Source organism: Monopterus albus, unplaced genomic scaffold, assembly GCF_001952655.1.
Source record: "Monopterus albus unplaced genomic scaffold, M_albus_1.0 scaffold35.1, whole genome shotgun sequence".
Taxonomy (NCBI): domain Eukaryota; kingdom Metazoa; phylum Chordata; class Actinopteri; order Synbranchiformes; family Synbranchidae; genus Monopterus; species Monopterus albus.
In genome coordinates this window covers 2,033,014-2,059,534 of record NW_018127915.1, presented here as the reverse complement: position 1 = coordinate 2,059,534, position 26,521 = coordinate 2,033,014, and the positions used below count along the sequence as shown (strand labels likewise).

General features: G+C 40.3%; 3 protein-coding genes across 3 annotated transcripts in view; 2 read left to right on the top strand and 1 right to left on the bottom strand.

The window, feature by feature from the left end:
- Window positions 1-12: 12 nt before the first annotated feature.
- On the top strand, window positions 13-13,586 carry slc17a7a (solute carrier family 17 member 7a). Its single transcript, XM_020597758.1, has 13 exons — window positions 13-155; window positions 7,032-7,284; window positions 7,643-7,761; window positions 8,107-8,221; window positions 8,301-8,388; window positions 8,665-8,751; window positions 8,831-8,973; window positions 9,116-9,265; window positions 9,385-9,517; window positions 10,063-10,173; window positions 10,535-10,662; window positions 10,750-10,819; window positions 10,915-13,586. Exons 1-13 carry the CDS (start codon window positions 94-96, stop codon window positions 11,199-11,201), a joined length of 1,746 nt encoding a protein of 581 aa, XP_020453414.1. The 5' UTR covers window positions 13-93; the 3' UTR covers window positions 11,202-13,586.
- Window positions 13,587-15,269: 1,683 nt separating this feature from the next.
- LOC109958833 (GTPase HRas) lies at window positions 15,270-19,702 on the top strand. Its single transcript, XM_020597759.1, has 5 exons — window positions 15,270-15,650; window positions 16,016-16,128; window positions 17,300-17,478; window positions 17,825-17,984; window positions 18,173-19,702. The coding sequence occupies exons 2-5, from the start codon at window positions 16,018-16,020 to the stop codon at window positions 18,284-18,286; spliced, it is 564 nt and encodes a 187-aa protein (XP_020453415.1). The 5' UTR covers window positions 15,270-15,650; window positions 16,016-16,017; the 3' UTR covers window positions 18,287-19,702.
- Window positions 18,644-26,521, bottom strand: part of pold1 (polymerase (DNA directed), delta 1, catalytic subunit) — a 16,394-nt gene continuing 8,516 nt past the window's right edge. Inside the window, 18 exon segments of the mRNA XM_020597757.1 lie at window positions 18,644-21,192; window positions 21,299-21,396; window positions 21,680-21,732; window positions 21,867-21,980; window positions 22,351-22,483; window positions 22,588-22,690; window positions 22,789-22,941; window positions 23,231-23,406; window positions 23,671-23,808; window positions 23,980-24,075; window positions 24,641-24,788; window positions 24,896-25,009; window positions 25,220-25,336; window positions 25,453-25,541; window positions 25,622-25,813; window positions 25,955-26,065; window positions 26,200-26,340; window positions 26,489-26,521. The exon segment at window positions 26,489-26,521 is cut by the window's right edge and continues 45 nt beyond it. Of these exon segments, the coding sequence (XP_020453413.1) occupies window positions 21,105-21,192; window positions 21,299-21,396; window positions 21,680-21,732; window positions 21,867-21,980; window positions 22,351-22,483; window positions 22,588-22,690; window positions 22,789-22,941; window positions 23,231-23,406; window positions 23,671-23,808; window positions 23,980-24,075; window positions 24,641-24,788; window positions 24,896-25,009; window positions 25,220-25,336; window positions 25,453-25,541; window positions 25,622-25,813; window positions 25,955-26,065; window positions 26,200-26,340; window positions 26,489-26,521 (2,097 nt within the window). The 3' untranslated portion in view covers window positions 18,644-21,104.

The following is a 26,521-nucleotide window of genomic DNA, read 5'->3' as shown; positions in this document are numbered from 1 at the left end:
GGGGGTGAGGGTGAGAGAGAGGGCTGTGGCGTCCAAGCAGGACAGGAGGGTGTGCGGGACATCAAGCGCACCAGCAGGTCAAGGAGCTGCAGCATGGAGATCAGACCAGACAGGTTTAAGGCGGTCGCGGGCAAAACTCTGGGGAAAATTCACAGGTACACACCTATTCCAAATATTCCTGAATGCACCTTGACTCTCCCCGATTTAACGCGTTGGTTCAGGATGTTTTCGTTCTGCAGGACACTGCAGTTCATCTTGCTGTGGGCTCCCATCCTCTCTCCTCTAACCATTAACACTCTAGTGATGGAAAAGTTTATTTACTGGTTTGAACTGGGGAAGGAAGGTTTAAGTATATATCATGAAAGTAGCGGCTGAAGTCCGACTCAGCGCGGCGCGGTGCGCGCACTGTGCAGTGATTGGATTGTGAGAAGTGCGTGGAAAAATACCGCTAGTGATGGAGCTGTCACTTCATGGAGAGTTTGTACCTGACGGGGACAAACAAACCAGCTACACGAGTCTCTTATGATGATGTTAGTGGATATAAATGTGCAGAGAACTCGCTGTGTATGGGAAAGAGGGGTTTTTTTGTTGTGGTTTAATGTTTTGTAATATACTTTTACAAATCGGTGATGCTATCGTTTCCAGAACTCGTTTTTTCTATTTGCTTGCTTGGTTGTGTTGTTGTTGTTGTTGTTGTTGTTCTCGTCAGATTCGGCCCAACAAAAAACGGGAAGAAAGTGTGATTACATAATATTTCCGTGCGTTATTGGCACGACCTGGTTGAATGGGAGCGCGTCTATCTATCTTATTTCAGTTCTTTAACTTCAAACTACATTTACTGTTTTTGAGACAAAGCAAACTTCTGTTGAATGATTCCCAGTGTATATATCTATATCCGCCTTTGACATATTAAAGTAACACAGTGGTATAATGAGACACGGGACATTATTTAAAGTTTGGGGCTATATTTGTACCTGATGTTCTATTATTTAGATACTGTGTGAATACTTTGGGTGATTATCATAATGAATTGACAGTAGTTTTTAATTTTTAGTTGAGTCTATGGCAATAGACAAAAGGTTTTTTTGTATTTATTAAATTAAATAAGGAAATAAGACTTGTCAATGCTGTAACCATTTGGTTAATTAAAAAGACAAATGTAATAACACGGGGGCTGATATGGTTTATGAAGATCTTGATAAGTTCATGTCTCTGCCAGTGTGATTTTTTTTGTTTTTTTTTTTTAAGAGAAGATCAACATTTTCCATATTCATAGTTACAGTTTCTGAGTATTAATGTATTAAAGTGTTGGACATGTGTAAATAAATAGCATATCAATACAAACGTTGTAACTCAAATTGGTCTTTTTAAATAAAAAAAAAAAAAAGGGGGGGGGGGTTAAAGATACTGGTAGACTCTCAGGCAATAACCATTGTTTTAAACTGTCACTCTCTCAGGATTTGAGGTAGCAACCAAATGTATAAATCCCATCCTGAAATAGCCTGTTTTTCAGTCCAGCTGTTGAGCCACACAAATCCCTAAACTGTTCCCTCCCACTCGTACCATCCATGTGTTTGTCACTTCCTCCAGCTGCTCCCTCCTCCTCCTTCCTCCATCAATCCATTGAGCCTATCAGCATTTCACAGATTAACAGCTTCTTCTCTTTTACTGGTTGTGAGCCATGCATGTGCACGGCCACAGCTGATGCTATGAGAGATGTGAATTATGGGATTGGATTCAGGTTGGTTGTAATGGGTGTTTCCATGGCTTAGCTACAATAGTGAATACTCATTTTATGTGACTAGTTTTTAGTACAAGCAAAAAGTGAATATTTTATTCAAATTGTTGAGGCAATGTTGTTATGCATGTATATGTGTATATGCAGAAATGTGTGAATACATCTTGTGAGGAGAGCATCCCTGCACTGTTTGAACAGAGGAGCGTGTATCCAATCACTCCACCTCACATACCATGATCCTTCCTGATGAAAGCCACCAGGAGTTCATCTATTATTTAAACATTTTCTCCATCAGAATGCATCTCCTGTTTCTATATTAAACTCCACTAAGTAAGCACAAACTCCATCACTGTAAGGTCAAGTGCATTCTCCATCTCTCCTGCAAGTCTTTTAAGTCTTAAGTCAAATAAATTCTCATCTATTTATCAACTCATGCAAAGAGCAGTGCAAGAAATATTAAAATCACAGACTCATGCTACAATTGTGACTTCACTGTCTGTGAGAACTTGTACCGATATTTAATAATTTACACTTTTTATAAACGTTTTAGCATTCCTATCAGTTTAAGAATTATCTATAGCCATGTTCTGTTACTGTAGTCACTTTTACACAATACAGGTGCAGGTTGTCTGATAGAAAGAAAAAAATAAGACTGGTGTGAAGACGTACTCAGTGCTGTGAAAAACAAAGCTTACAAAAAAAATCAGTTTTAACAAAGCTAAAGATCTCAAGGACTATGATTTGATATAATCACTGTGATCATGACAGTGGCAGTAATAATGTAGTATTGGTTGTTAAGCCTAAAGATGATGAATCTGTATTGTGGTCAAAGCAGAAAAACATCATTCAGTGAACACTAGGAGAGCGTAAGATGCTTTTGTTGACTTACAGAAATAAAAATGCTACATTCGAGACATGGCTGCCTGCATTCTCTATATCCATCTTATGTCTGTCTCTCCATGACTGTGTGTCAGTCTGCCTTTATTGTTTGGTTTAGGAGTGGCTACGTTTACTTCATGAGCGAGGTCTTCACACATGAAGAACCTGTCAGAGCTAAACAGTTTGGAAAATCAGCTGCAACGGTTCCACATGCCTTATTGCCACAGTGCTTTTTGTATCCTTGTACGGTTCCAATATTTAATATTTATGCTGCCGCTGTGTGTTGTTGGGTTTGGATTTAACCGTACTGTGCCACACAACTGGGAAGTAAGCAAACAGCAAGAGAAGTATCTTCTTTTACATCTTGATATGTAATTTGATAATCAGCATGTGACCCAGCTCGCTGTTTGTTATCTGGTAAAGGTAGCAAGATGTAGTGTGTGTGTGTGTGTGTGTGTGTGTACATATTCAGTCAGAGTTCCCACAGTGACTGAGTTATCCTATGTGTTTAGATAATACATCTATGAAGGTGACATGCGGTTGTTTGAACGGTGTGTCTGTGTGTGTCCACAGCAGAGAGAGAAGCAGTGTGACAGGATGGGGAGGACAGTGTCTCCCTGGGTGACACCGTCCCACTGAGACTCAATCTGTTCACTTCAGGGAGAGTGAGAGGCTCACAGAGGACGGGGGGGAGACACTACTATCAAAATGACAAAATTTACAGAAATACACAAGATATTTAACAAGCCTAAAGCTGCCACCAATAATTTTACTAGAGGGTAAAGGAGAAGGAAGTCATGTTTAGACAACGACATGGTGACCTGAGGAGAGCGACGCGTTGTTTACACTTAGTACAGTGGAGGATCAGCTCAGCACATGGATGTGAACAACTATACCAGGGCATCCGGTGTTATATAATATTTTACTGTCAGATTCCCTCACTGTCTCTTTCTGTCTCTATCATCCTCTTATGAGAGGATTATGCAGAACGCTCTGTGAATTGGTGAATTTAATATACAGAGTAACAAAAGTCTCAGGTCACCAACAGCATTTGACAGCAGTGTCATTAACCAAAAATGAGGTAACATGATGCATATTGTCTTATATTTCAATAGTGAATGTAGAAAATAGTTTGATTATCAAGGGAAGTGCAGCTGATGAAGACTAGTGTAGGTTCCAGATCATTCTCCTTATGAACAGACATAATGATGACTTGTCATACTGGCTGTACATTTAGAGAATGTCATGGTAAATATGACTAAATCTAGTTAATAAAAAAGTGAAAATGCAAATTAACAAGTTTTAAAATTTCTTTTCTATTTGACGAAGATCTAAGCTGAAACTATGTTGACTGACACCAAAGTCCTTATTTTAGACTGAGTCACTTTGATTGATTTTGTCTTGTTGACCTTTTACATTTGATGTCAGATATTTATTCAGGTTTTATCTTTAAGTATGAGGTTTTCTTCTTGTGCACAGGTGAAAAGCACAGACATGGGCCTCCAATGAGTCTGTTACTGTGGTAATTATACTTCCAAGAGCCTGAGGTCATGGGACTCCTGCCTGCTCACGCTCTCTCACTCATTAGTTGTTGTCAGCTGAGAGCAATCAGGTTCTCTTTATGCCAGGGAGGAACTGCATCAGCTGAGTGGAAATGTCCAAAGACAACTCTTTGTTTCTCCATGTGTGCATCATACCAGTACTTCCTCAGCAACGTAGCAGTATTTTACCGGTCACCACAGTTGTGAGACAAGATTTGTGCTGGCAGACAGGTGTAGTGATAAATGTTGATTTATGTCAAGATTGTTGTATTTGTTTAACTCAAAGTGTCAATAAACTCCTTCAGTATCATTTTAAATCATTACACTAGAAGAGGGAGACTCTGGGCTAATTAACTTTTCTGGGATACTTACACAGTGGAGCAACATTGCCCTTTAGTCAAAAGCATCTGTAATTAAAAGCCATTTTTGCTGTGAGATGACCTCGTTGGCTGGTAGCATATGTGAATGTATGAGGCTACAATCTGTTTTTGAGGTTTAATGAGGATCCTCCTGCAGCCCTCACTAACTGTGAAAAGAGATAACCTACTAAGCTCCACTCAGGAGCGAAGTCAGCACATTTGTTTGGTACAGAGAGGGCAGGAGTGTGGATGCAGCCGCCTGATCAAGCAGAAACAATATACACATCTTTGTGTCATATCAGCTTGATTATCTTACTGCTGAATTACAGAACTGCTTTTGTCTTTGTGTATACTGCACTGTGGTGCTTATTGTTAAAGCTTCGTGCCCAGAGGCCAGTGCATCTTCTGTCAAATACTCTGTATGTCTACATGTGCTATAGTCAAAAATGTACTGGTTGCACTACTAAATCATATATTATAACATCATTTACCAAACTCCATACCTTTAATTTTGTCTATGGTTGTAACAAAAGAGACAAAAAAACACTGGATATTTTAGAAATTATTGAAATATTTGACTGGAAAATAAGTGAAAGCGATTGAAAAAGTGAATCAATGGAAAATCGACAGTGTGTCGTGATAGAGGGAGACCGACACTGAGCCATTCCCAGTCCTAGTCTGTCCTTTCATAGTCATTTCCAGAAGTAAATCATTTTTGTAATCCTAATCTGAATGTTGTGACAGATTAAGAGGGAGAAGGGGAGAGAGGATGCAGCCTCTATAATCTCAACAAATTCCAAAATGTTGCTTTACATAGTAGAATCTATAAGAAATATAACAACTGTGTGGATGAGACAGTGTATATCCAGAGAAGCAGACAGACAAGCCGATAGACAGTGACAGATTATGGCGTAAAAAGACGGTGTGAATTATTTATGTCACTCAAAAACACATCAATAATTAACCGGAGTCGGAACTGTCTCGTGTTAGCATGTGTAAATAAATTATCGGAGTTCAGTTTGTGGTGATCCTGAGAGAGATGGATCGTCTGGAATATTTACTTGAAAAAAGGAGCAGCGCTCGAAGCAGTAAACACCTGTTCTGAAAACATATTGAAGTTCACATTTGAAACGCCTTTTTTAAAAGTGCAGCCATCCTCATCGTGTGGAGCAAATCCTTGTGGTGATTGTGCCTGTTTCTGTGCATCATTCTCCAGCTCACTGACTGACTAGATCAGAAAGTTGAGGGCTGACACACAAGTGCTCTACACTGTGAACTCACATGTAATTAAAAACACGCACACTCACGTCAAAGCATATATACACTGGAAATTTTGGACTTTGATTTAATTGTAGAATTGTGCATCAGCAGCTATCTTGTACTTAAGTCTGCTGCATGCATGTGTGTATGTGTACGGATATATTTTTGGAAATGATGCTTTAAATATTGGTTACACTTTTTTGATCCGTTTTGCTGTTCAGTTCATCATAAGCCTGTAAATTCCTCTGTTTTCTATAAAGCTTCCCCTTTAGTTCAACACAATGCACTGTTATCTGATTTAGGCCGTCTAAAAGATTTGATACTTCTTGCCTTTCACTACATCACTATTTCACACACTGTCTCAATAACGTTACACAAACATGCCTGTTCAGTGATGAGGTGTATATACACGTATATGGTTAGATGTCAGTCTCCACACAGCTCGTCCTCATGTCTGAGATGGCAGCAGGTTCCAGGCAACCTACATGTAAAAGTCCAGACAATCAGGGAATGTGCTGCCGTAGCTAATGCTATTCCTTGGCTAGTGACAGCTGTTCCCACACACTGGAACATGCTGACTCAGACTTGACCACCAACAGGGTACATGTTGCTTATGTGTGTGAGAGAGAGAGAGAAAGTCGTTGCTTATGTGTGTGAGAGAGAGAGAGTGAGAAAGTTTATTAAAAGTAAATAAAGCCTACAAAAAACATGCATGATGAAAGGATGTACACTTCCTGTCACAGCCTCAAATACATGGAAACTCCACAAAATTGTAAGACCTTCCCTATTAGAAATTGCTCCTCACTGAAAGATGCAGAGCGAGGTGGTGTCAGCAAGATGTAGACAAGAATGAAGAGAAGACCGAGGTCATTTCATTGCAGCTGAACCTTTTGCATGTAGCAGTAAATTATAAATGACAACAAAAAGAATTATTCCTAATGTATCCATACGGTGTTGCACTGTTATATCAGATCGTTCCATTCAGGCTGTGAAAAGAAATCATGTGATAAAGATGCATGCTAACATCAGTGGTCTCACTATTGTGTCCTTTACTCTAAGGTCATGCTATGGTGTTGTTCAGATGTGCAGAACTTTATTTTAAATTTCAAAACAAACCCAAATGACACTGTTTGCATGGAAGCAAAATTATGTTTAATTTTATATACATTTCTAATCCACTTTTTTCTTTTTAAGTTCCAGACACACATATATAGTTCTGCTTCCTGTACAATCTCTGTCTCTATTTCCCTTCAGGCTGATTGAGAAGCGGCAGCCCAATGGAGAAACCATTGAGTTATCAGCGGAGGGCCGTCCTGAGCTGGTGGAGGAGAAGGAGCTGCCGGTGGTGGACTGTACCTGCTTTGGTTTGCCCAGGCGGTATATCATCGCCATCCTCTCTGGCTTAGGGTTCTGCATCTCTTTTGGTATCCGGTGCAACCTGGGTGTGGCCATTGTGAGCATGGTCAATGACCATACTGTCTACAAAGGCAACAAGGAAATACTTGTGGTGAGTGGCACATCAGAAATCGAAGCTTGTGTACCTGCCTTTACTTTACAGCTATTCATAGACGTGACAGCGGTGAGTTTGTGGCTATCTTGTGTGATAAGGGTTAGGGTTATGTTATGCAATGCTTGTTAGGTAAGCATCACATAACATATTTTCATAAATGAGTTTCTCCTTCACTGGCTTTCTTTATTTGTGTTCAGGCCCCATTTAATGCAGGTAAAGATTGTTTCTAAAAGAAATGACAGAACCCTTCTCTTAAGTCACATGTAAGTGACCTTATAAAAATTAGTACGTATCCTTTTGAATAGCATGAAATTTATATGTAATTGTTCAAATTCATTTATATGTCTTTCTTCAGGCTGCACAGTTCACCTGGGACCCTGAGACAGTGGGGATGATCCATGGCTCCTTCTTCTGGGGCTACATCGTCACACAGATTCCGGGTGGTTTTATATGTCAAAAATTTGCAGCGAACAGGTGACTGTCACATTTACAATATCTTCTCCAATATGAGGTTCAAGCTTAATGAGAAACGTCTTGTGCCAGTGGGAAGAAAATGATTTTGCCAATTCTTGGTGCTATTTCACAGGCATTAAGTATCAGCATCAAATCACACACAAATGCTTAAAAAATCAGTTAATCTTTGTCTTTATAATCAGATGCCAGGCAGTTGCAGTAGCACTGGCAGAACCAGCAAACAACCCCATCTCTTGTCTTTTGCCAGTGGATCAGTTTTGTTTTTGTTTTTGTCATTCTTGTGATGCTATCGTTAGTGTTGAATACTCAATCTGAGGCAGCTTGTTTGTCTTTTTTGTGTCCAAGAGTGTTTGGCTTTGCCATAGTGGCTACCTCCACCCTCAACATGCTGATTCCATCTGCCGCTCGATGCCATTACAGCTGTGTCATATTGGTTAGGATATGCCAGGGCCTTGTTGAGGTACAGTGTGTTTCTGTGTGCATGTGTTAAGATTTTCCTATGTGTACAAGTGTTTCCCTAACTGTATTTTGTCCTTCAGGGTGTATCATACCCAGCTTGCCATGGGATCTGGGCCAAGTGGGCACCTCCTATGGAGAGAAGTCGATTAGCTACAACAGCCTTTTGTGGTAAACTTTCAACACTCTACTGATACATTTCACTCTCTGTGCTACCTGCAGACATTTTGAGATCTCCACTAGGGTTAAGTTCTGCAGGTTGGAAGACTGTGAAGAAGGAGCCAACAGGAGTTTGTGCAAATTTTAAGAGATTTAAAGCAGAAGACGGATTTATGTGGTTATTTGATGACAGTATATGTTAAGCTTTTTGAGTGCAGAAATGACTGTATCGCTAAAGAGGAAAAATAAATTATTTGTTGCTTTTGTTAATGTTTGATGCTTTCTTAGGATCTTATGCAGGGGCTGTGGTGGCCATGCCTTTAGCTGGGATGCTGGTGCAGTACACTGGGTGGCCTTCAGTATTCTATGTCTATGGTTAGTATCATTATATTCAATGTGTCCTTATTGAAGCACAATGAGTTCAGCCCATTCATCCTCTGTCTTCACCTCCCAGGCAGCTTTGGGATATTCTGGTATATGTTCTGGATTCTTGTGTCTTATGAGAGTCCTGCAGCACATCCCACCATCTCGCCTGAGGAGAGAAAGTACATCGAAGAAGCGATCGGAGACTCTGCAGCATTTCTCAATCCTCTACACGTATGATATTTATCTGTCTATCAATCAAACACAGAATCTCTTAGACAAACCACTTGGCACACATTTGACTGACTTTCTAGTTTGTGATCAATTTCATTGTAGTCAGAAAATCCAAGTAGTATCTTATTCCTTTTGGTGGCAGAAATTTAAAACCCCATGGAAACACTTCTTCACCTCCATGCCTGTCTATGCCATCATTGTGGCCAACTTCTGCAGGAGCTGGACTTTCTACCTGCTGCTCATCAGCCAGCCAGCCTATTTTGAAGAGGTCTTTGGTTTTGAGATCAGTAAGGTGAGATCATATCATCTATACATGTAGCTAAAGACTTGCTTTCAAACTGTCAGTATGTTTCAAATGCTCTAGTAATGGCACACCTACGTATTGACTCCCTCTCTCCTTTCTTCTTCCAGGTGGGCATTGTGTCAGCTTTGCCTCATCTGGTGATGACAATCGTCGTTCCTGTTGGAGGCCAGCTGGCAGACTACCTGAGAAGTCACAACCTGATGTCCACCACCAACGTTAGGAAGCTGATGAACTGTGGAGGTGAGAGTAAGGTGGCAGCTGGACGAGGGTGAGGAGGAATGAAAATGGTGAAAAGCTAAAGCTTGCAACAGTGTAAGATGCTAAAGTGGAAAACACACCAAATTACCAAAGGTTGCCGTCCCATTTATTTATATTCTTAGAAATATCTTTTCATGCCTTTTTAAAACACTGACTGAAATGAAACAGAACAGATAAATACTGCAAAAGTGAGGCGAATGGAACAAGGTGCATGTATTGCTACTAAATTCTTTTGAAATTGAAGGCACTAGCATTTTACAGTAGGAGCCCTGTTTGACTGGCACCTCTTATGCAGCATCTCTCACTTGGCAGCAGCTTCCAGCTGGAATCGTATGAATATTTTAGCACGACTTAAAGGTTGGATCAGTCTGTTTCATGTGCAAAAACAAGTGTATTATTCTTCCAACATAATTATTTATACACAATGTAATAGTGAACCTGTGATTGTTGAGACAGAGTATAATGTTGTGGAGCGTGCTCCTCATTCCTCCATTGTTCAGTTAGATTTTGATGGCTGAGTGTTTCAGGGTTTGGAATGGAGGCCACCCTCCTGCTGGTGGTGGGATACTCTCACACAAAAGCCGTTGCCATTTCCTTCTTGGTCCTTGCTGTAGGGTTCAGCGGATTTGCTATCTCAGGTAAGACATTATCAATAAGCTGAAGGCCTGATTTAATCAGATCTGTTATTATCATGTGTGTTGCCCCTGTTTTAAAGGAACAGTGTGATAGATTAAGAAATATGCATATCAACATTCTTGCTGAGAGTTAAATGGGAAGATCAACACTGGTCCTGTGTCTGAACAGTACATATGAAGCTACAGCTACCGGCTTGTTAGTTTAGCTTGGTCAGAATTGCAACAGTAGCCCAAATCTCTCCACTCACTGATTTCTCTTTGCTCTGTTGTTGTGAAAAATATCAGCACATGAAAATCCACCTCAATAATGTTGTTTAAAAAAAAAAGCAGGAGAAGTTATACTGTGTTTGTTTCTCTCTCTCAGGGTTTAATGTTAATCACTTGGATATTGCCCCTCGATATGCCAGCATACTGATGGGCATCTCCAATGGAGTGGGAACATTATCTGGAATGGTGTGTCCTCTCATAGTTGGGGCCATGACCAAACACAAGGTTATATCAACTTAACAGTGTATAAAACTTTCCATATTTTTAGATAGCTACAATGGACTCACTCTTGAACCGTTCACATTTCTTCAGACACGTGAGGAGTGGCAGGGTGTCTTCCTTATAGCTTCCCTCGTTCATTACGGAGGAGTGCTTTTCTATGGTAGGATTTGACTATGAAAATAAGGTTTTTGCAAGTATGTGCAGAACACCTTAGTCTAAATGCTGATAAATTGCTTTTTCTTCTTTTTCCAATAGGAACCTTTGCTTCAGGAGAGAAGCAGGCATGGGCAGACATAGAGGACACAAGTGAAGAGAAGTGTGGTATCATTAATGAGGATGAACTGGCCAATGAGACAGAGGAGCTCTACCGTGGAGGCGGGCAGTACGGGGCCATGAGCCAATTAGTGATGGGTTCCAATGGAGGAGGAGGAGGAGCTGGGCCTGGATGGGTGACAGACTGGGAAAAAACTGAGGAATATGTGCAGCCACCTGGATACAACTCGTACGTGTATGAGGGCGAAGAGGAGAGGGAGCTGACATAGAAGATCAGCATGATACAAGTTTTAAAAAAAATACAAGATTAGGAAAAGAGGAGGATTGTTTTTGGGAAGGAACTGTAAAAGAGTCACTGAATGGACCTGCTGTGTGCGTTTGTACATATTTGGAATTTCACATTTCAAATGTATCTGATTAATTCCATTGTGTGTGTGTGTGTGTGTGTGTGTATAAGAGAGAGAGCATGTGGGTGTGCGCGCATGTAAAAGCATGTGCCTGCAGGTGTACTTAAACACATGTAGTATTTATTTGCAGCAATTTTTTTCACAGACTTCCTTCCTGTATTCCTGAGCTTGTAGTGATTGGTCAGGAGTTGTGTTTCCGACGTCACTGAGGAGATTCTGTGTGTGTGTGTGTGTGTGCGTGGTAGGCTTTTTTGCCTGTACAGCAACTCTCAAGCCACTGGCATCGTTTTTTATTAAAATTTGAATGTGTGTAATTTTAAAGAGCTGGAAAAGCACCTTTGAGGTCACAGTTTTAAATCATACAACTTCTGATCTTACAAAACTATAAAAGCTCACTATCAGTTAGTCTAGTCTATATTACTCTGAAGATTCTCAGATTTAATAGAATATTGATCACATGATAAAATCAATACACAAACTAAAAGCTGAGGTGTTTTCATGAGCGAGGACAAGCTTGTCCTGCCATCAGTCATGCAATGAGGTGATTTTGTTTCATCACAGCAAATTTACATTGCTTAAGCAAACGTAAGTGAAGTATGCTTGCACGTGATTGTCAGCATGGTGATAATCTGTCATGTTTTAAAACCTCAGTGACTCCATTCAGACTTTTCAGTCAGAGAATAAAATGATTACGTGTTGTATCAATTTGTGATTTGGACATTACTGGACCTCAACACACCCTCATGCTTTTGGTGCTTTTGATGCACAAGGCATGTGCTTGAATGTGTGCTCTAAGCTGCATGTGGTGTCTAGCTCAGTCTTACCTGGGCCAGTATGTCATGTTCAGCCAGGCTGATGGGTCACAAGGCACATATCAAAAGTAATCACATGACACTTGTGACTTTCTGTTTGTTGTGTTACTCTGATTGGAGAGGTGGCCCAGAATGACAGGTAGAGTGTGATGGTCACTTAACTGTTCCACTGCTTAATCAGCACATGACAATAGTTATACCATTTCTAGACATCACAGCACATGCTGCCTTCTGTTTCAGCCCTTTTCTGTCTCTGTGGCTCTATCCCTCTCTGTTTTTCTTCTTGTGTTTAATGGGACATTTTCTGTCGTCTTCTTTTCTGGTTTTAGTCTCAGTTGGCGCTCTTTCTTTGTCTTTAAATGTTTGAAATGGAGGTTCAGAGCTTTTCAGATTGTACGTATCTGTGTGTGATGGTGAGCGTGCTGATGTGTTGGGTGCAGGTGCTGAAACATGGAGCGGTGAGCATATTTTAATGAGCACAGCAGTGCAGTACAGTACCCTGTCATCCCTCTCTTGTTTTTACACACATAGGGTGCAAATTTCATGCAACCACAGTCAAATTGCACAGTGTGCAGAGGGAGGGGTGGTACAATATTTGCTATTTAAGTTGCTTTAGGAGTAATGTGCACTCATGGTACAGATTGAAACAGGTGGGAATTAACAAGAATTTAAGGGTGTGTTGAGGTCCAGTAATGTCCAACCACATCATTCCCTGACACACTGACAGCTGGGTATTGGAGTGAGAGTCCAGAGGCACCTTTGCTGAGAGAACATTAACATTCTCATACAGGAGAATAATTTTTGTGCAAGCGACACAGTACAACTTTGTTCGTCTGCACAGATGATAGATACAGCTAATAGATTCACACATGAAACAACATGTGCATGCACACACACACACACAAGGTTCTGCATTCTGTGTGTACTCATAGGCCATGCTGATGCACGGTAACTTATTTTTAAAATTAGATTTGCAGGCGGTTCATTATCAGATAAAGAATCAAGAATTTCTGTTTAGGCCTAACTTACAGAAGGTTTGTAATTAGAACTCACTTTTGTGAGAAAAACTGTTGTAATGAGGATATTTTAATCAAATGAGGATTTAATGGTAAAATGTGTTGGTATGTTAATACATTGTGTACATGTCTAAGTGACGATGGGAAATTGTTATTGTGTTCTGAGTGAAATGTGTAAAAGACTTGAATGATTTTTCCAGTTAAAAATGAAAGTGTTAAGTGTTGTATTAGTGGGGTTTTTTTTATTGAGCTTCTTCTTTGTCTCATTTTATGGTTGTTCCAGTGTTTTGATGAAATACCTGGTTACCTGGTGGGAATTAATGTAAAAATAAAAAGGAAAATATTTTAACATACAAAGATTTCAAACATGCGCTGTGTATAAAAGATGTATATGTGAGATATGCTTGTGTCTAATAAAATTTAAGCAAATGACTTCTCAATGACTTCAGAATAATATTGTCATCAGAATTTATCCCCAAAACAACAGGATAACACGTTAAATTAGTGTTTAATTTTCTATAATATGAGTGCAATGTCAGTTCTCTGTTTCTCTCCCTTGAGACAGATGGATGCAGGATTATCTTTGTGATTTTAGGCAAAGATTAGATAGGAGAGCAGATGCACTCAGTGGGAGAGTGAGCGAGAAACATGAACGTCACAGACAAGGGTAGTGAGGGTGATGGACTGGAAGGCTGGGCATGATGTAGGCACTATGTGCAGTGCAACTGAAGACAAATATTTCAAAGAACAGATTTGACTATTTTTTTAAACATCATTTGTGACCTCTTTCAGTCAGCAGTATGATTTTCACATGAAAATGTGTTATATTGCATTTTTGTCAGATTCTAACCGAATCTCTAATTTGTGGTATTTTTATATTCGTATCAGTCGAATCCCTAACAATTTTTATAATCATTTAATCAGAGTAATTTAATAATCGCGTCTGTTACTTTGTTTCTGATACCTTCATTTTGGGCTTTATTTCTGAAAGAACTCACCGGAAGTGTTGACATGCTATCATGTCATCATTGACGCTAATATGACTAATTGAATTTGGCGGTGCAGTTTCTTGTGATGACCACTAGACGTCAGTAAATAGCCATGACGCTTAATTCACTGTTCAAACGCGGACTCGCCAACCTAGCAGAAACCTTTCTTACTAAAATCACATGCCAATCTTGCAGTTACTTATTTTTGGCCAGTAAGGGTAGCAAAGACAAGTTGTGAACACAGCACTGACATGTTATCACCTTTTAGTTGATATGGTGAGTTTGTTAGATATTTGAATTCCTAGTTCACACATGGCCTATACAAACTGAGTGACCGATCTGGCTCTTTATTCACTAAATGCTCCTTTTTGTTGATAAAATTACCGTTATTACTTATAGTAATCATACTATTTGTCCATACCGATGCATTGGCCATGAATTCATTGTATTGTTGCAGTTCCACTAGACCAAGGTGAACACAAACTCGTGCTCAGGTCAACCTTCAAGTCCCATTACTCAACTGGTCTCCACACCAGAAAACAACTATTATAATAATTACCAATGCTAATATTACTACTATTATAATATTACTGTTAGTATATTGCTGTTGTTGTTGTTTGTAATAGTCACCCTGATAATGTCTTTACTGTAATACGACTAATCTGATTATTACTGTGAATTATCCACGAATTTAATTGTGTGTTGCAGTTCCTCGGGGTGGAAGATGTATGTATATTGTCAAGGCAGGCACAATACTATACTAACTTTTCCTGTGAACACTTTCAAAATAAAACAATTAGAAACCTTAGAAAGTGGACAATATTCGTGAAGATGGTTTTTATTGTAGGACTATTTATTGTAATATGATGCATGAGGCTGAAGTTAGTCATATTTAGAACTGAAATGCACAGTTAATTGGTACATAAATGAGTCTAAACACAATTAATGACATTCAGCATTATAAATAACTGTTCACCCACCCACCCAGTCGTTGAGAGGAGCCATCTGTGAGAGAAGGAATGTTGCTTGACAGGCCATGCCCAATTAGGGTTATTCCTGCTTATGATTGGACGGATTGGCTAGTTGTAGGCGGGGTTACAAGCTAGAACTCCACTGTGACTTGGCCTTTGCGACGTCTGTCTGCCTGCCGTCGTTTCATTGGTTGTTTGATGAGGGGATTAACGCCAAAACGCACTACTTGCAATGAATCACAGTGGAGACTAAATAGGAGCTAATACGAATTCAGCACTTTAGTTCATTTATTACAAGAAGTTAGATTTTCACTAATAGCGGCACACATCTGTTGTTCGTGTTTTTACAGGGAATTCCAAATACAAGTTTCGGACATATCCCGAAGTGTTTCTACAAGTGTTTTGAACAAGGAAATCGTTTCAGGCTAACGTTATGTAGCAAGCTAATCTCATTTATCCACTAGTTAAACTCAGCTAGCTTAGCTAACATTGTTTCTCAGACTGTGACAAATCCTACACTAAGGTAAGTATGTGTATTTAAACTGTTCCCATTTTTACCACCAGCTTTCATTAATGTCGATTCAGCAACTAAACGGAAGAGTTAACATGAAGGCGACTAGGCGCCGCAGATGGCTGCCTCGGTTCTGTACCGGAGACAAATTCCTTGTGTGTAACATACTTGGCCAAAAAAAGTGATTAACATTAAGATAACGTTAGCGGATAGTACGTTAACCTTAAATCTGGGTCAGTGTCGTCGCCATGTCAGTGTAGGGAGAATGAGGGTGAGATAAAGCGGTTAGATTTGTCAGTTAGTTAAACTTGTTAGCTTCTTAGGTTAATATGAAGTCACGCCTTTTGATGACTGCCTGCTGGCTCGATCCCTAACAGGTATGACCGAGTACAAACTTGTGGTAGTCGGGGCCGGAGGTGTCGGGAAGAGTGCTCTCACCATTCAGCTCATCCAAAACCACTTCGTTGATGAATATGATCCAACCATCGAGGTGAGAGACCAACTTCTACACACAGTGTCCTTGTAGAATGTAATACACCCGAAACACATAATGTAATTGGTACAACTACATACTACTCAACAGGAGTATTATTCCTGATGCACAAATATGGGAGACTTAGTTTAATTCTGCAGCTGCTTGAGTTGGAGCTTAACTTCACAGCTTCATGTATTCCTGTGCAGTTGAATCTGTGACTGTGCATCATATTTAATATTTAAAACCTTAAAGTAAGTAGTAAGTGATTATTTTCAAGCCTTACTGTCCTATAAAACCCATGTTGAACATCTTGACCAAAAATAAAAAATTGAAATTGGTTTCATATACCGAAACAGAGCTTGTTCATCCTTCAGCTAAAAGAAAACCACGATATGTGCCTCTACTCTTAAACCACCGGACTACCACAGTGCCATTTGATTTACTATACAGTTGTTAATATACTCACTTTTCTTTTGTGAGTTACAAGAAAAGGTCTGATGGTCATCACTGTCTAGAAGGCATGAGCATATCTGTGTCTCCATCTATAAGGCCCTGCTATCCAAACTCCTGGGATGTTTAACATCCTAGTTGAGTTCAGATCTCATAACCATAACACCAGGTCACAGGAGAAACGGGCTTTGAACGTTCTCATATCACCACTGAATTGGGGGACACTGGTTTCTAGTGTCATCCACTCACTACTGAGTTGAGATGAAATGCAGCTTCAAGCTAGAAACACTAATCTTGAGATTTAAAGATTTTATTAGCTAATATTGGTGATAACAGTAATTCTTGTTATTGTAATGTTGCTGTTTGTAGATTTAGGCTGAAGAAGCTGTATGTAATCTATGGTTTTATCATAACGGCTTTATCATAAGCTGTCGTTTGTTTCACAAACAGACATGAGTCAACAGCGTTAATGTTGCTGTGTAATGTTTTCCCACATTAAGACACCACAAGTTGGTTTTAAATCTTTATTTTCAGTGATAAACGTGCTGAGCTGTAATCAGTTATTGTTAACCAATATTCAGGTTTCTGCAGGTTTATTTCCTTCATCAGGGTCTTGCAGCTATATGATGCAGCAATGTGCCACAAAACATGAGAATTGATATCATGCAATACATTGTCGCATTACTTGGCAGACATCTGCTGCTGCTTGTGTGATCATGTCGATGCTGTGTTGTAGGACTCGTATAGAAAACAGGTGGTGATTGATGGAGAGACGTGTCTGCTGGACATCCTGGACACTGCTGGTCAGGAGGAGTACAGCGCCATGAGGGACCAATATATGAGGACAGGAGAGGGCTTCCTCTGTGTCTTTGCTATCAACAATACCAAGTCCTTTGAGGATGTTCACTTGTACAGGTACAAGATGTTTCATGGCTTGTATACACCAACGCAGGCTGCTCTATCAGTCACAAATCAGTGCTGTCAAAGTAGGACTGTCTGCTGAAGAGCGTGTTTAAAATACAACTGTGTCTAGTGGCCACAGACAAAGGCTACTTCCTCTTTAGCAGGAACTGCAGATGTAATTATCTGTAACACCTCTGTAGACATGCTGAGTGTGGTTACAGGTTCTGTGGGGACATTGTAGTCTAGAATCTAGTTCATGTTCATATAATCTGATCCATATTAAGGTCCTGTAACCCAGTCTCCCCAAAGTAGGGTGGGTTCAGTCTCTTCGGTGATGTTCAATGTGTCTCATCCTCAGAGAGCAGATCAACAGGGTGAAGGACAGTGACAGTGTTCCCATGGTGCTGGTGGGGAATAAGAGCGACCTGAGCACCCGCACAGTGGAGACGCGACAGGCGCAGGAGCTGGCACGAAGCTATGGAGTACCGTTTATCGAAACCTCAGCTAAAACCAGACAGGTAAATGGGAAAGGCAGTAACACCTGTGTTTAGTTTGCATCCACACATGTGCAAACCTTGTTTAAGTAAATATGACATCAGCATAGCAACAGCCGGGGGGAAAAAAAGCGTAAGTGGCAAAATAAACAAATCTTTCAACAAGCTGTCTGTGTGTGATAAGCATGCATTTTTCTGTTTCTGTCTTGCAGGGTGTGGAGGAAGCCTTTTATTCGCTGGTACGGGAGATCAGAAGATACAAGGAGACCAACCGCAGCAACAAAAAGAGCAAGAAGAACACTCAGAGACGTTGCTTAATTCTATAGCAAACCACACTCACCAGCATCCCTCCCAGCACTTGGTTCCCTGCTCACACACTGCGCCTTCCCTGTCACCATGGAGATGTCTAACACACCTCCGGGCAGGTAGGCAGGTGGGGGTAAAGTCCAGTTTTACTGCTGTCACAGTTTCCACCTACAGTAAGTTGCCATTTATTCATCCAATGTGCAGTTTCCGTTTAACGCTGTGAATTAAGTAGTTTTTGTTTGTTTAGATGGGCCAACAGCTAGAAACTTTGTTTTTGTTAAGGTCAGCATTAGTGAAAAAACTGAGGTCCGTGGTGAAAGTCCACCACCCCCGCCCCCCACCCCCACAATAAGAGAATTTGTCCAAAATGATAATTCTTTTTTTTTTTTCTAACTGTAAATGTCTGACCAGTGAAACAGTTGATGGTGCACTTTGCACTGTCCCATCAGGAGGGGCGATGAACCCAAATCTCCACCATTAGACCTTCCCCCCCCCTTTTTTTTTTTTCCACAGATTGGTGTGTCCTCTGGGGCTTGAAACACAACAGCAATATCTAGTTTAGTTTTCAGATTTTCTCACAAAGACCATGCTGTAGTAGGATATGATCCAGTCTCAAAGCCACAAAATTGTGTTTTAGACTCCTAGGTGCACTTTATTCATTTCCTGTTGTGTGTTTATTTTAGAATTTTTAATATTAGTTAGTGCCATTTTAAACAACTTTTCAGGAATACGGTGTTTTATCAGGACCAGAGGAATAAAAGACAGCTGTGGCAGATGATCCGTTGAGATTTGATGGCTGTAAAAGTTCACAGCCTCATTAACTTATTGTTTGAAGTATCAGCCTTGTTTGCTCCAAAGTCCACCTTTTAATGCAAGTTTTACATCAGTCCTGGCGTTGGTGGTGGACGCAGCTCTAAGTCACTATGTTCAAGCATTGTTTATGCTACACCACTATTTCCAAAGCATGTGGCATGTGCAAATATACAATGTGGTACATTTAAACCAATGCTGAAACCAGTGTTTAACTCAGTGGGAAATCTCCCAGCGACAGTCATGTTATCAGAACGTACCTTATGCTGGATGATAATATTTAGGGCAACCACTTTTTATAGCATTGTTTGTCTTCTTTGATAATTACCATCACCCTAAACGTAGTGGATTGTTAAATTTATATTTTTGTAGCATTACAAACAGCTTCCCCCAGTTTAAAACTTCTCCGTTAAAACAGCTGTTTACCAACGTACTGAGATTATATCAAAATTCAAGGAGCAATATTTCAGTCGAATTGCAATGCAGCAGAAGTGACTCCACCCGGGAAGGATTCATACTTTGCTATGGTGTTAAATATGCAGCAACTCTAAAATACATGTACATAATTAGATCTGAACAGTTCTCACTGAAAGCAATGGAAACCCTGTTATGCAGTCTGCTGTAATGAACAAGTAAAATGTCTTTGGCTTTTACATTTTGTCTGTTTTGTTTATCCAGGTGGCTCTTTACTGGTAAAGGTTAAAGGGTTTTCAAGAAGATCAGTGACAGGTACCTTTCTCAAATACAAACCAAGTCCAGAGTGTGATTTGTATGGAAGCACATTGCATTCACCAAAAAAAAATTCTCGTAAGTATGAAATCTTTTCGTAATTCTAACTTACTGTTTCACAATTACAAGAAAAGATCTCATGATCATGAGATGAGGATCCTGAAATTACGAGTTACTACTTCAGAATTTTGAGGTCTTTTCTTCTTGTCATTTTTAGCCTAGACAATGCTTTGGAATACCAAGTAAGCCAAATTAGCTAATAGCCAATGACTTTTGCTGTGCAGTATTGGATGTACTGACAACTATCACTGAATTTCTTTGATACTAAAACTGTCAACCTGACGATTTTTCAGGTAAGTTCTACATCATTCCAACCACTGCAAGCAATTTCATATTTACGAGATCAGTCTCTCATAATTATCGGTCCTTTTCCTTTAATTATGAGATCTATTGCAGTGCATATCATCAGGTTTAATTCAGTGGCAGTTGTCAGAACATCCAATAGTGTACAGAAAACGTAATTCAGCTTGTTCCAAAATGTAAACAAATGTAGGCTAAAACAGGTGTCAAAGTCGCTGCCTGCAGTGTAATTCACTACATCCATGTAGTGTTCCAACGACCTGTACTGTCTTACAATTGTGACAAAAGGTCTCATAATTACGAGATCCAATTCTCAGGTTTTTTTTGTCCCCTTTGGTAAAGGCAATGAGCTTCCATAGATTTGTAACCTCTGGCAATAAAGACCTCCTCTTTTTACATGTAACAAACACTACATCCAGCTTCCTCCAGTTTGTGCCATGAAAAGATGAGGGGTTTCACTCTAATTAGTGGACGGGAGGGGATGTGGTTTCTGTGGTTCTACTAAAACAATAACAGTGAAGAGGAAGGCAGTTAAGTTCCTGTTTTGCTTTTTGTAAAACTACACAGTTTCATCACAGGAAAAGAACAGGGAATCTACCACTGAAAAAAAAAAAAGCTCATGCACTGTAAAGCTCTTCAAGTGCAGATGTTCACTGTCTGGTGTGTTCAACCACAATGTGGTTCAGTAACCTGTTTGTACAATTAACTGCTTCCAGTATCATTTTTGCTGTGACTGTTAAACGAGTAATGATCAAACCAGACAGCCTGAAGTGACTGCTTTTTGATTTTATTTTACAAAAAAAACTGTCATTTTCTTCATATTAGAAAATAAAGAAATATTTTACAAGTACCAAAAGAAAGAAAAAAAAATCCAGCAACTGAGTAAAAGTCCAAGGCACAAGAGGAATGTGTGCGTGTGTGTGTGTGTGTACCCCTTTGTCACCACCCAAAGCGAGACACCAACTTGCTCTGATCATCCAAATCTTTTTGGACCTTTTTCCTCATGTAGAAGATGGGACAATCCCGGCTGCAGAGGTATGAGGAGAGAAGAGTGTTACCATAGTTGTGTGCTAAACAATCTGGGTTTCAGAGTTATGATAAATACAGCATGTACATGTGAACTGTATATGTACCTGGTACAGAGCACATCCTCATGGAGGGAGCCTTGACAACGCTGACACTGAGTCCATAGGCGAGAGAAACGCTCCTCCAGGGTGTTGAGGTGAAAGATCTGTAATTATCAAAGACATAATGGGAAAACTGATGTTTTCAGATATTATCCCCTTAATTCTAACACATTTAAAACAACCTAAGGAAGACGTAACTGTTTACGCTTTAGTGTAACAGTCAGTTATAAAGAGTCGCAATTTAATCAGCACAATGTGCTAGGAGCCCAAAAGAAAAGAAAAAAATAATTGTACTTAAATAAATCTGATATCAAATTTTTCATAATTTCCCCCTACGCTAAGAAGAGCCACCAGAAGGCAATATGACATCATCTGCATCTTGCTTACCTCCTTCTGATACAGTTCAGATTCCTTTTTCTTACAGAAATCACACACAGCCACTGCAACGAAACAGGTTACACACACTGTATAAGACTCCAGTATACATACAAAAATATGGATCTGAACTCTAAATATGAAATATATCATCTGAACTCCAAGTGGAAAACCAAATGTTAAAGTGCTGCGCACACACCATCAGACTTGAGCACAGCTCTGCAGCCGATGCAGGTGCTCCTCTTCTGAGCGAATGCCATGAGGCCTCCCACCTTTGAGGTCAGCACCGTCCTGCAGCGAGTGTGGTCGCCACCTGAAAGAGAGCCCAAAATCAGCAGTAATGTTCTGATCTGAGAACACAACACATGCTAAGTGTCATTTATATATCTTAACACTAAGATTCTTCTCTACATTTCTTGGCTGAATTGTACAGCTCACATTAGATTTGATCCATAAGACAAGTGTGAGGCTGCAGATTATTTTTGATCAGAACTCTATAGATTACTAATACTGTTACAGATCTTTAGATTAGTTTACAAATGTCAGCAACAATGACAAATGCCCATGATACATTGCTTAAAAAGGTTTAGTCAGCTAATCAACAATGTAAACAATAAGATTTAGTCAGCTAATCAACAATGTAAACAAGATGTGTATAGAGGTGTGTGTGCGCATAGACTTACTGAGCAGTATGCTCTCTGCCTTGCTCTCTCCCAGGATGGGCTCAAATATTCGCAGCAGGGGTTTGGACAGCTGCTGCTCCAGGTAGTATTGAGTGTCAATGGGAATATTGTTCTCCAGCACATAGATCGGGTCCTGAAACAATATAGAACAATCAGGACTTTCAATAAATATGTATTACAAGGAAATGTAGATTTAAAAAAATGTGCACATTAAAAGACAAAGATGACATTACAGACCTCCGACTTCATGTATGCTGCTACTCCCTTTGCAGCCTTGATGATGACATATGGAACTCTGTCTCCCAGGTTTGGTGCGCTACCTGCATCTCTCTTTCTCATCCTTTAAAATGTGAACATTAAAGAGTGAGTTCATCCATATCACAGTCTTTATGTATTATTACAAATAAAATCTTGCAATGCCCAGTCAGTTAATCAGACCTCTCTGCCAGCTCCACGTGTGCCTGTTTGCCAGCGTACTCCTGGGCAGTGCGTGTCAGCTCCTTGGTGATGACCAGCTGGCTGATGTCGATACGGTTGCACAGCAGGTCTGAGATCACTTCTTTGGCATGAGCCACAGCACCCTGAGGATCCCTAAGGACATCACGTCAGTTGTGATCAGTTTTACAGCCATATTAACAGCTCTAGTTAAGGTTCAACCAGTCACGTCAGTTGTGATCAGTTTTACAGCTCTAGTTAAGGTTCAACCAAGCAAAAGACAGGAAGTGGACAGAGTCTCGCTTTTTGTTAGAAGCTAAAAATCTAGCCACATAGTTTCACTGCATAAATAATTATGGAGTTCTAATCAGTATGTCCAAATGAAATTAAAGATTAAATTATGAAGGAATGAAATCACACTGGTGCAATAAGCATGTGAGTGTACCTGTCTATGAGGATTCTCTGTAGACACGTGTTGATAAGATTAGCCACCAGAGGGCAGTTGTCTCTGCGGACAGTCTCGATGCCTTTACAGTCCATCTTGTCATGCGTGTCTGCACTGGAGGAGAAATACAGGCCTGCGTAGCGCTTCTTGTTGATTAGCAGGTATGGGTAGTACACCTGTGGAAGTGAGAAAAATAAACTCATGAGCTGAGAAGAAGCTGCAACTTTCCTTGAGTCACAAACCCTGAAACAGCTGCCTGATTTCTGAAAATGTGGCAGCCAGACGTGTTGCTATATGTTCACACTGTCCTCGTTCATTTGAAGTATTGGCTTAAACAGCCAAATATAGATTGTTGCATCACATATTAATATCTGTGTCATATTTTCAACTTATCAGATGTTAAACATACATCCTGGTCAAATTAGGGTGTAGTGTGGTACCTTCTCAAATTCCAGTTTGATGGGTGGTGTGAAATGGGAGGACACCCATTCTGCTGCCTCCCTCCCAACAGCCATGGCCTCTCTTACTGTTGCAACTCCCAGTTTAACCATGACGGAATCTGTATCCCCATAAATGACCTTAACAGATGACAGATTTAAAAAGTAAATTAAAAAAAATAAGTGTTCAAATTAAAACGAGGAACAAAACTAAATGTGAGTTGATATTTGATATGTTAACAAGAATAAGGGAAACAAAAAGAGAAGAGTTGGGTTCAGTACTGATGGAGGGCAGCCACAAGTATTCCTGACCTTGGCATCAGCTTGGTAACCACTGGAAATGCTGTACTTGGACTCCACCAACTGTTTGGTTTTCTCGATCATATGTCTTCCAAATCCAGTGACACTCTGGGTGAGACGAGTGAAGATATTTAAATGAGTGTATCACTAAACGATGTGAAATAAGCTCCTATTAGCCATGAGTCCGTTTTCAGCTACATTACAGGCTATATTTCAACGAATGGGATTCATCTTTGCCACTGAGCAAAACTGCTCATGGCTTTATCTCCTCAACTCTGAGTGTTGTGCATCAAAATTTGTCAACTTTCCACAGAACAACAAGAACAACAGCCAGATGCCTTGCATTGTTGGTCTTTCAGGAGTTCTTTGTCTTTCTCTACCTGTTCTGTGATTTCTATTTTAACACTAATCTCTGTTCTACATCTTTGTTTCTCGTTCATGTTTCGACTTCACATCTGTGCAGAACAGTGGGAAGACTTTATATTGTTGTATTTTTTTTTTTTAATACAACAATATAATGTGTAAAACAGACCACAGTGTTCCATAGCTGAAAACTGCTCACATAATTCATAGCATGTAAACGTAATGAGCTGACAACACCACATACTGTGTAATTACTTGTATCAGGTCTGAACAATATTCCCGAGTTTGTCACCCAGCATCACCAGCTCACCTGTGAGATCTCTAGGCAGGGCAGCTTGCCCACCTGAGCCCCTGTGAAGCCATAGACAGAATTTGCACTGACTTTGAGAGCCAGCTGACGACCGTCCAGCACCTGTTTCTTGAAAGGGTCCGTTTCCTTCTTCAGCTCCGCTTTGGCCCTGTGGAAAGACAGGAGGACAAGCAGACCAGGACGCTGGGTATTAAAGCCTGTACTAAACTGCTAGATACTCAGTTCAGGCCAGTTTGTTATTGTGATTATTTGAACCTCTTTCTGGCAGACAGCAGGTTCTCTAGGATCTCCGGCAGAAGTCCTTTCCTCACAGAGCTCTTCACAAACAGATCCCTGGTCGGAGTAATGGTAAACTCCTCTGGTGACAGGCTGAAGACACACAACCACTTCAACCATCAGTTCATCATGTTAATACTAGACAAACACATTTTAACTGTCATGAAGACGACACAAATTAAACTAGTTAAAGTTACACAATACTGTATCATTTAAAGTAAAAAATAAAGACAACGCAGAGGGAAACTAAAGCTGCTTAAATATTTTCAAGTTAACCTTATATAATGACAAGGACATGCTCACCCCAGTTTCTCCACTGAGCCCTTCTGCAGCAGGGTGGTGTAGCACAGATTGTGAGCCATCATGATGGATGGATACAAGGAGGAGAAATCCAAGGTTGCAATGGGAACACTGTAATACCTACACAGAGAAGAAGGTGGTGATGGAAAGGAATAGGAGAACCCTGCATGTACAAAACCATTAAAACCAAGAGCAGAGTGGGGTCACACACTCACATAAATCACAAACATACATACCCTTTCTCTGGCTCAATGACAGTCGCCCCTGTGTAGTCCTCTCCTCCTTCTGTCTTTACAACAGGCATGACCAGGTCCTGTTTCATGGCCTAAACATGAACAGATGCTTAGTTTCCATCTTTAAACCTGAATGCGTGCCGTAACTCTTCCTTGTGTTTCCCTTTGTTACCTGTCGCAGCAGCTGAGACACCACTTTGATCTGCTGTCCTCTTGAGAGCAGGTATGTGAGAGGCACGCCTGTCACCCTGGCCATCTCTATGTAGTTAATCACACACATCAGTTTCTGCAACAGGCGCAGTGGGAGGTAGGCATCTTTCAGACAGTAGACCGCCAAACGACGACGTGTCTGTTCACTGCCATTCTGAAGAAAAGGGGAGAGCGACAGACTCAGTGTACGTTTTAAGAAGCTAGTATCTTATTTTTCACATTATTACAGAAAAATTACAGACACTTAAATATTGCTTAATGACAGCAACCAAAGACAACTTTCAACAAGGTTAACCTGCAGATCAGTGATAATGGAGTGCTGCACATCCTCCTTCTGTTCTTGCAGGAAGTGGAAACTAACAGCGTTTAGTGTGTATGAGCGCAGTTTATAGTCCCGGAGGAGCACCTGATAAAAAAAAGACACACCAGTCACATTATAGTTAGTCTGTCTTTTCCTAAATACATTCTTATCCAAGCAACGCACAACATACAAAATGTGCAGTAACTCAACTATTTTACTATTGTAAATTAAGAGCTGACCTGCAGTAGATCAAACTGAACCCGGCCCTCCATGTTTATCGCCTTGTTCTCTCGACGGCCCATCTGCTTGCTCTGGAAGTTTAGGTCTCGTAAAACTGACTTTATGCCTCGCACTCGGCCCAAGTAGGGAAACAGATTCACCTAAACACAGGAGCAGTAATGGCTTAGCCCAAACATAGAAGGGTGATCTGAAGTATTTCTGTGAGTACTTAGTAAATGTAAACTGGCCAAGAACATTTTAGGCCTTGGCAACGGATTAAAGTATTAAATGAATGTGGTTCCATCTAACCTTTAAAGCTGCTGCCCTGTTGAGCAGGTAGGG

Coding starts and splice junctions, on each gene's coding strand:
- slc17a7a (XM_020597758.1), top strand. CDS start 94: ATGGAGATCAGACCAGACAGGTTTAAGGCGGTCGCGGGCAAAACTCTG. Junction 156..7,031: donor ACTCTGGGGAAAATTCACAG/GTACACACCTAT, acceptor ATTTCCCTTCAG/GCTGATTGAGAAGCGGCAGC. Junction 7,762..8,106: donor CAAAAATTTGCAGCGAACAG/GTGACTGTCACA, acceptor TTTGTGTCCAAG/AGTGTTTGGCTTTGCCATAG.
- LOC109958833 (XM_020597759.1), top strand. CDS start 16,018: ATGACCGAGTACAAACTTGTGGTAGTCGGGGCCGGAGGTGTCGGGAAG. Junction 17,479..17,824: donor GAGGATGTTCACTTGTACAG/GTACAAGATGTT, acceptor TCTCATCCTCAG/AGAGCAGATCAACAGGGTGA. Junction 17,985..18,172: donor CCTCAGCTAAAACCAGACAG/GTAAATGGGAAA, acceptor TCTGTCTTGCAG/GGTGTGGAGGAAGCCTTTTA.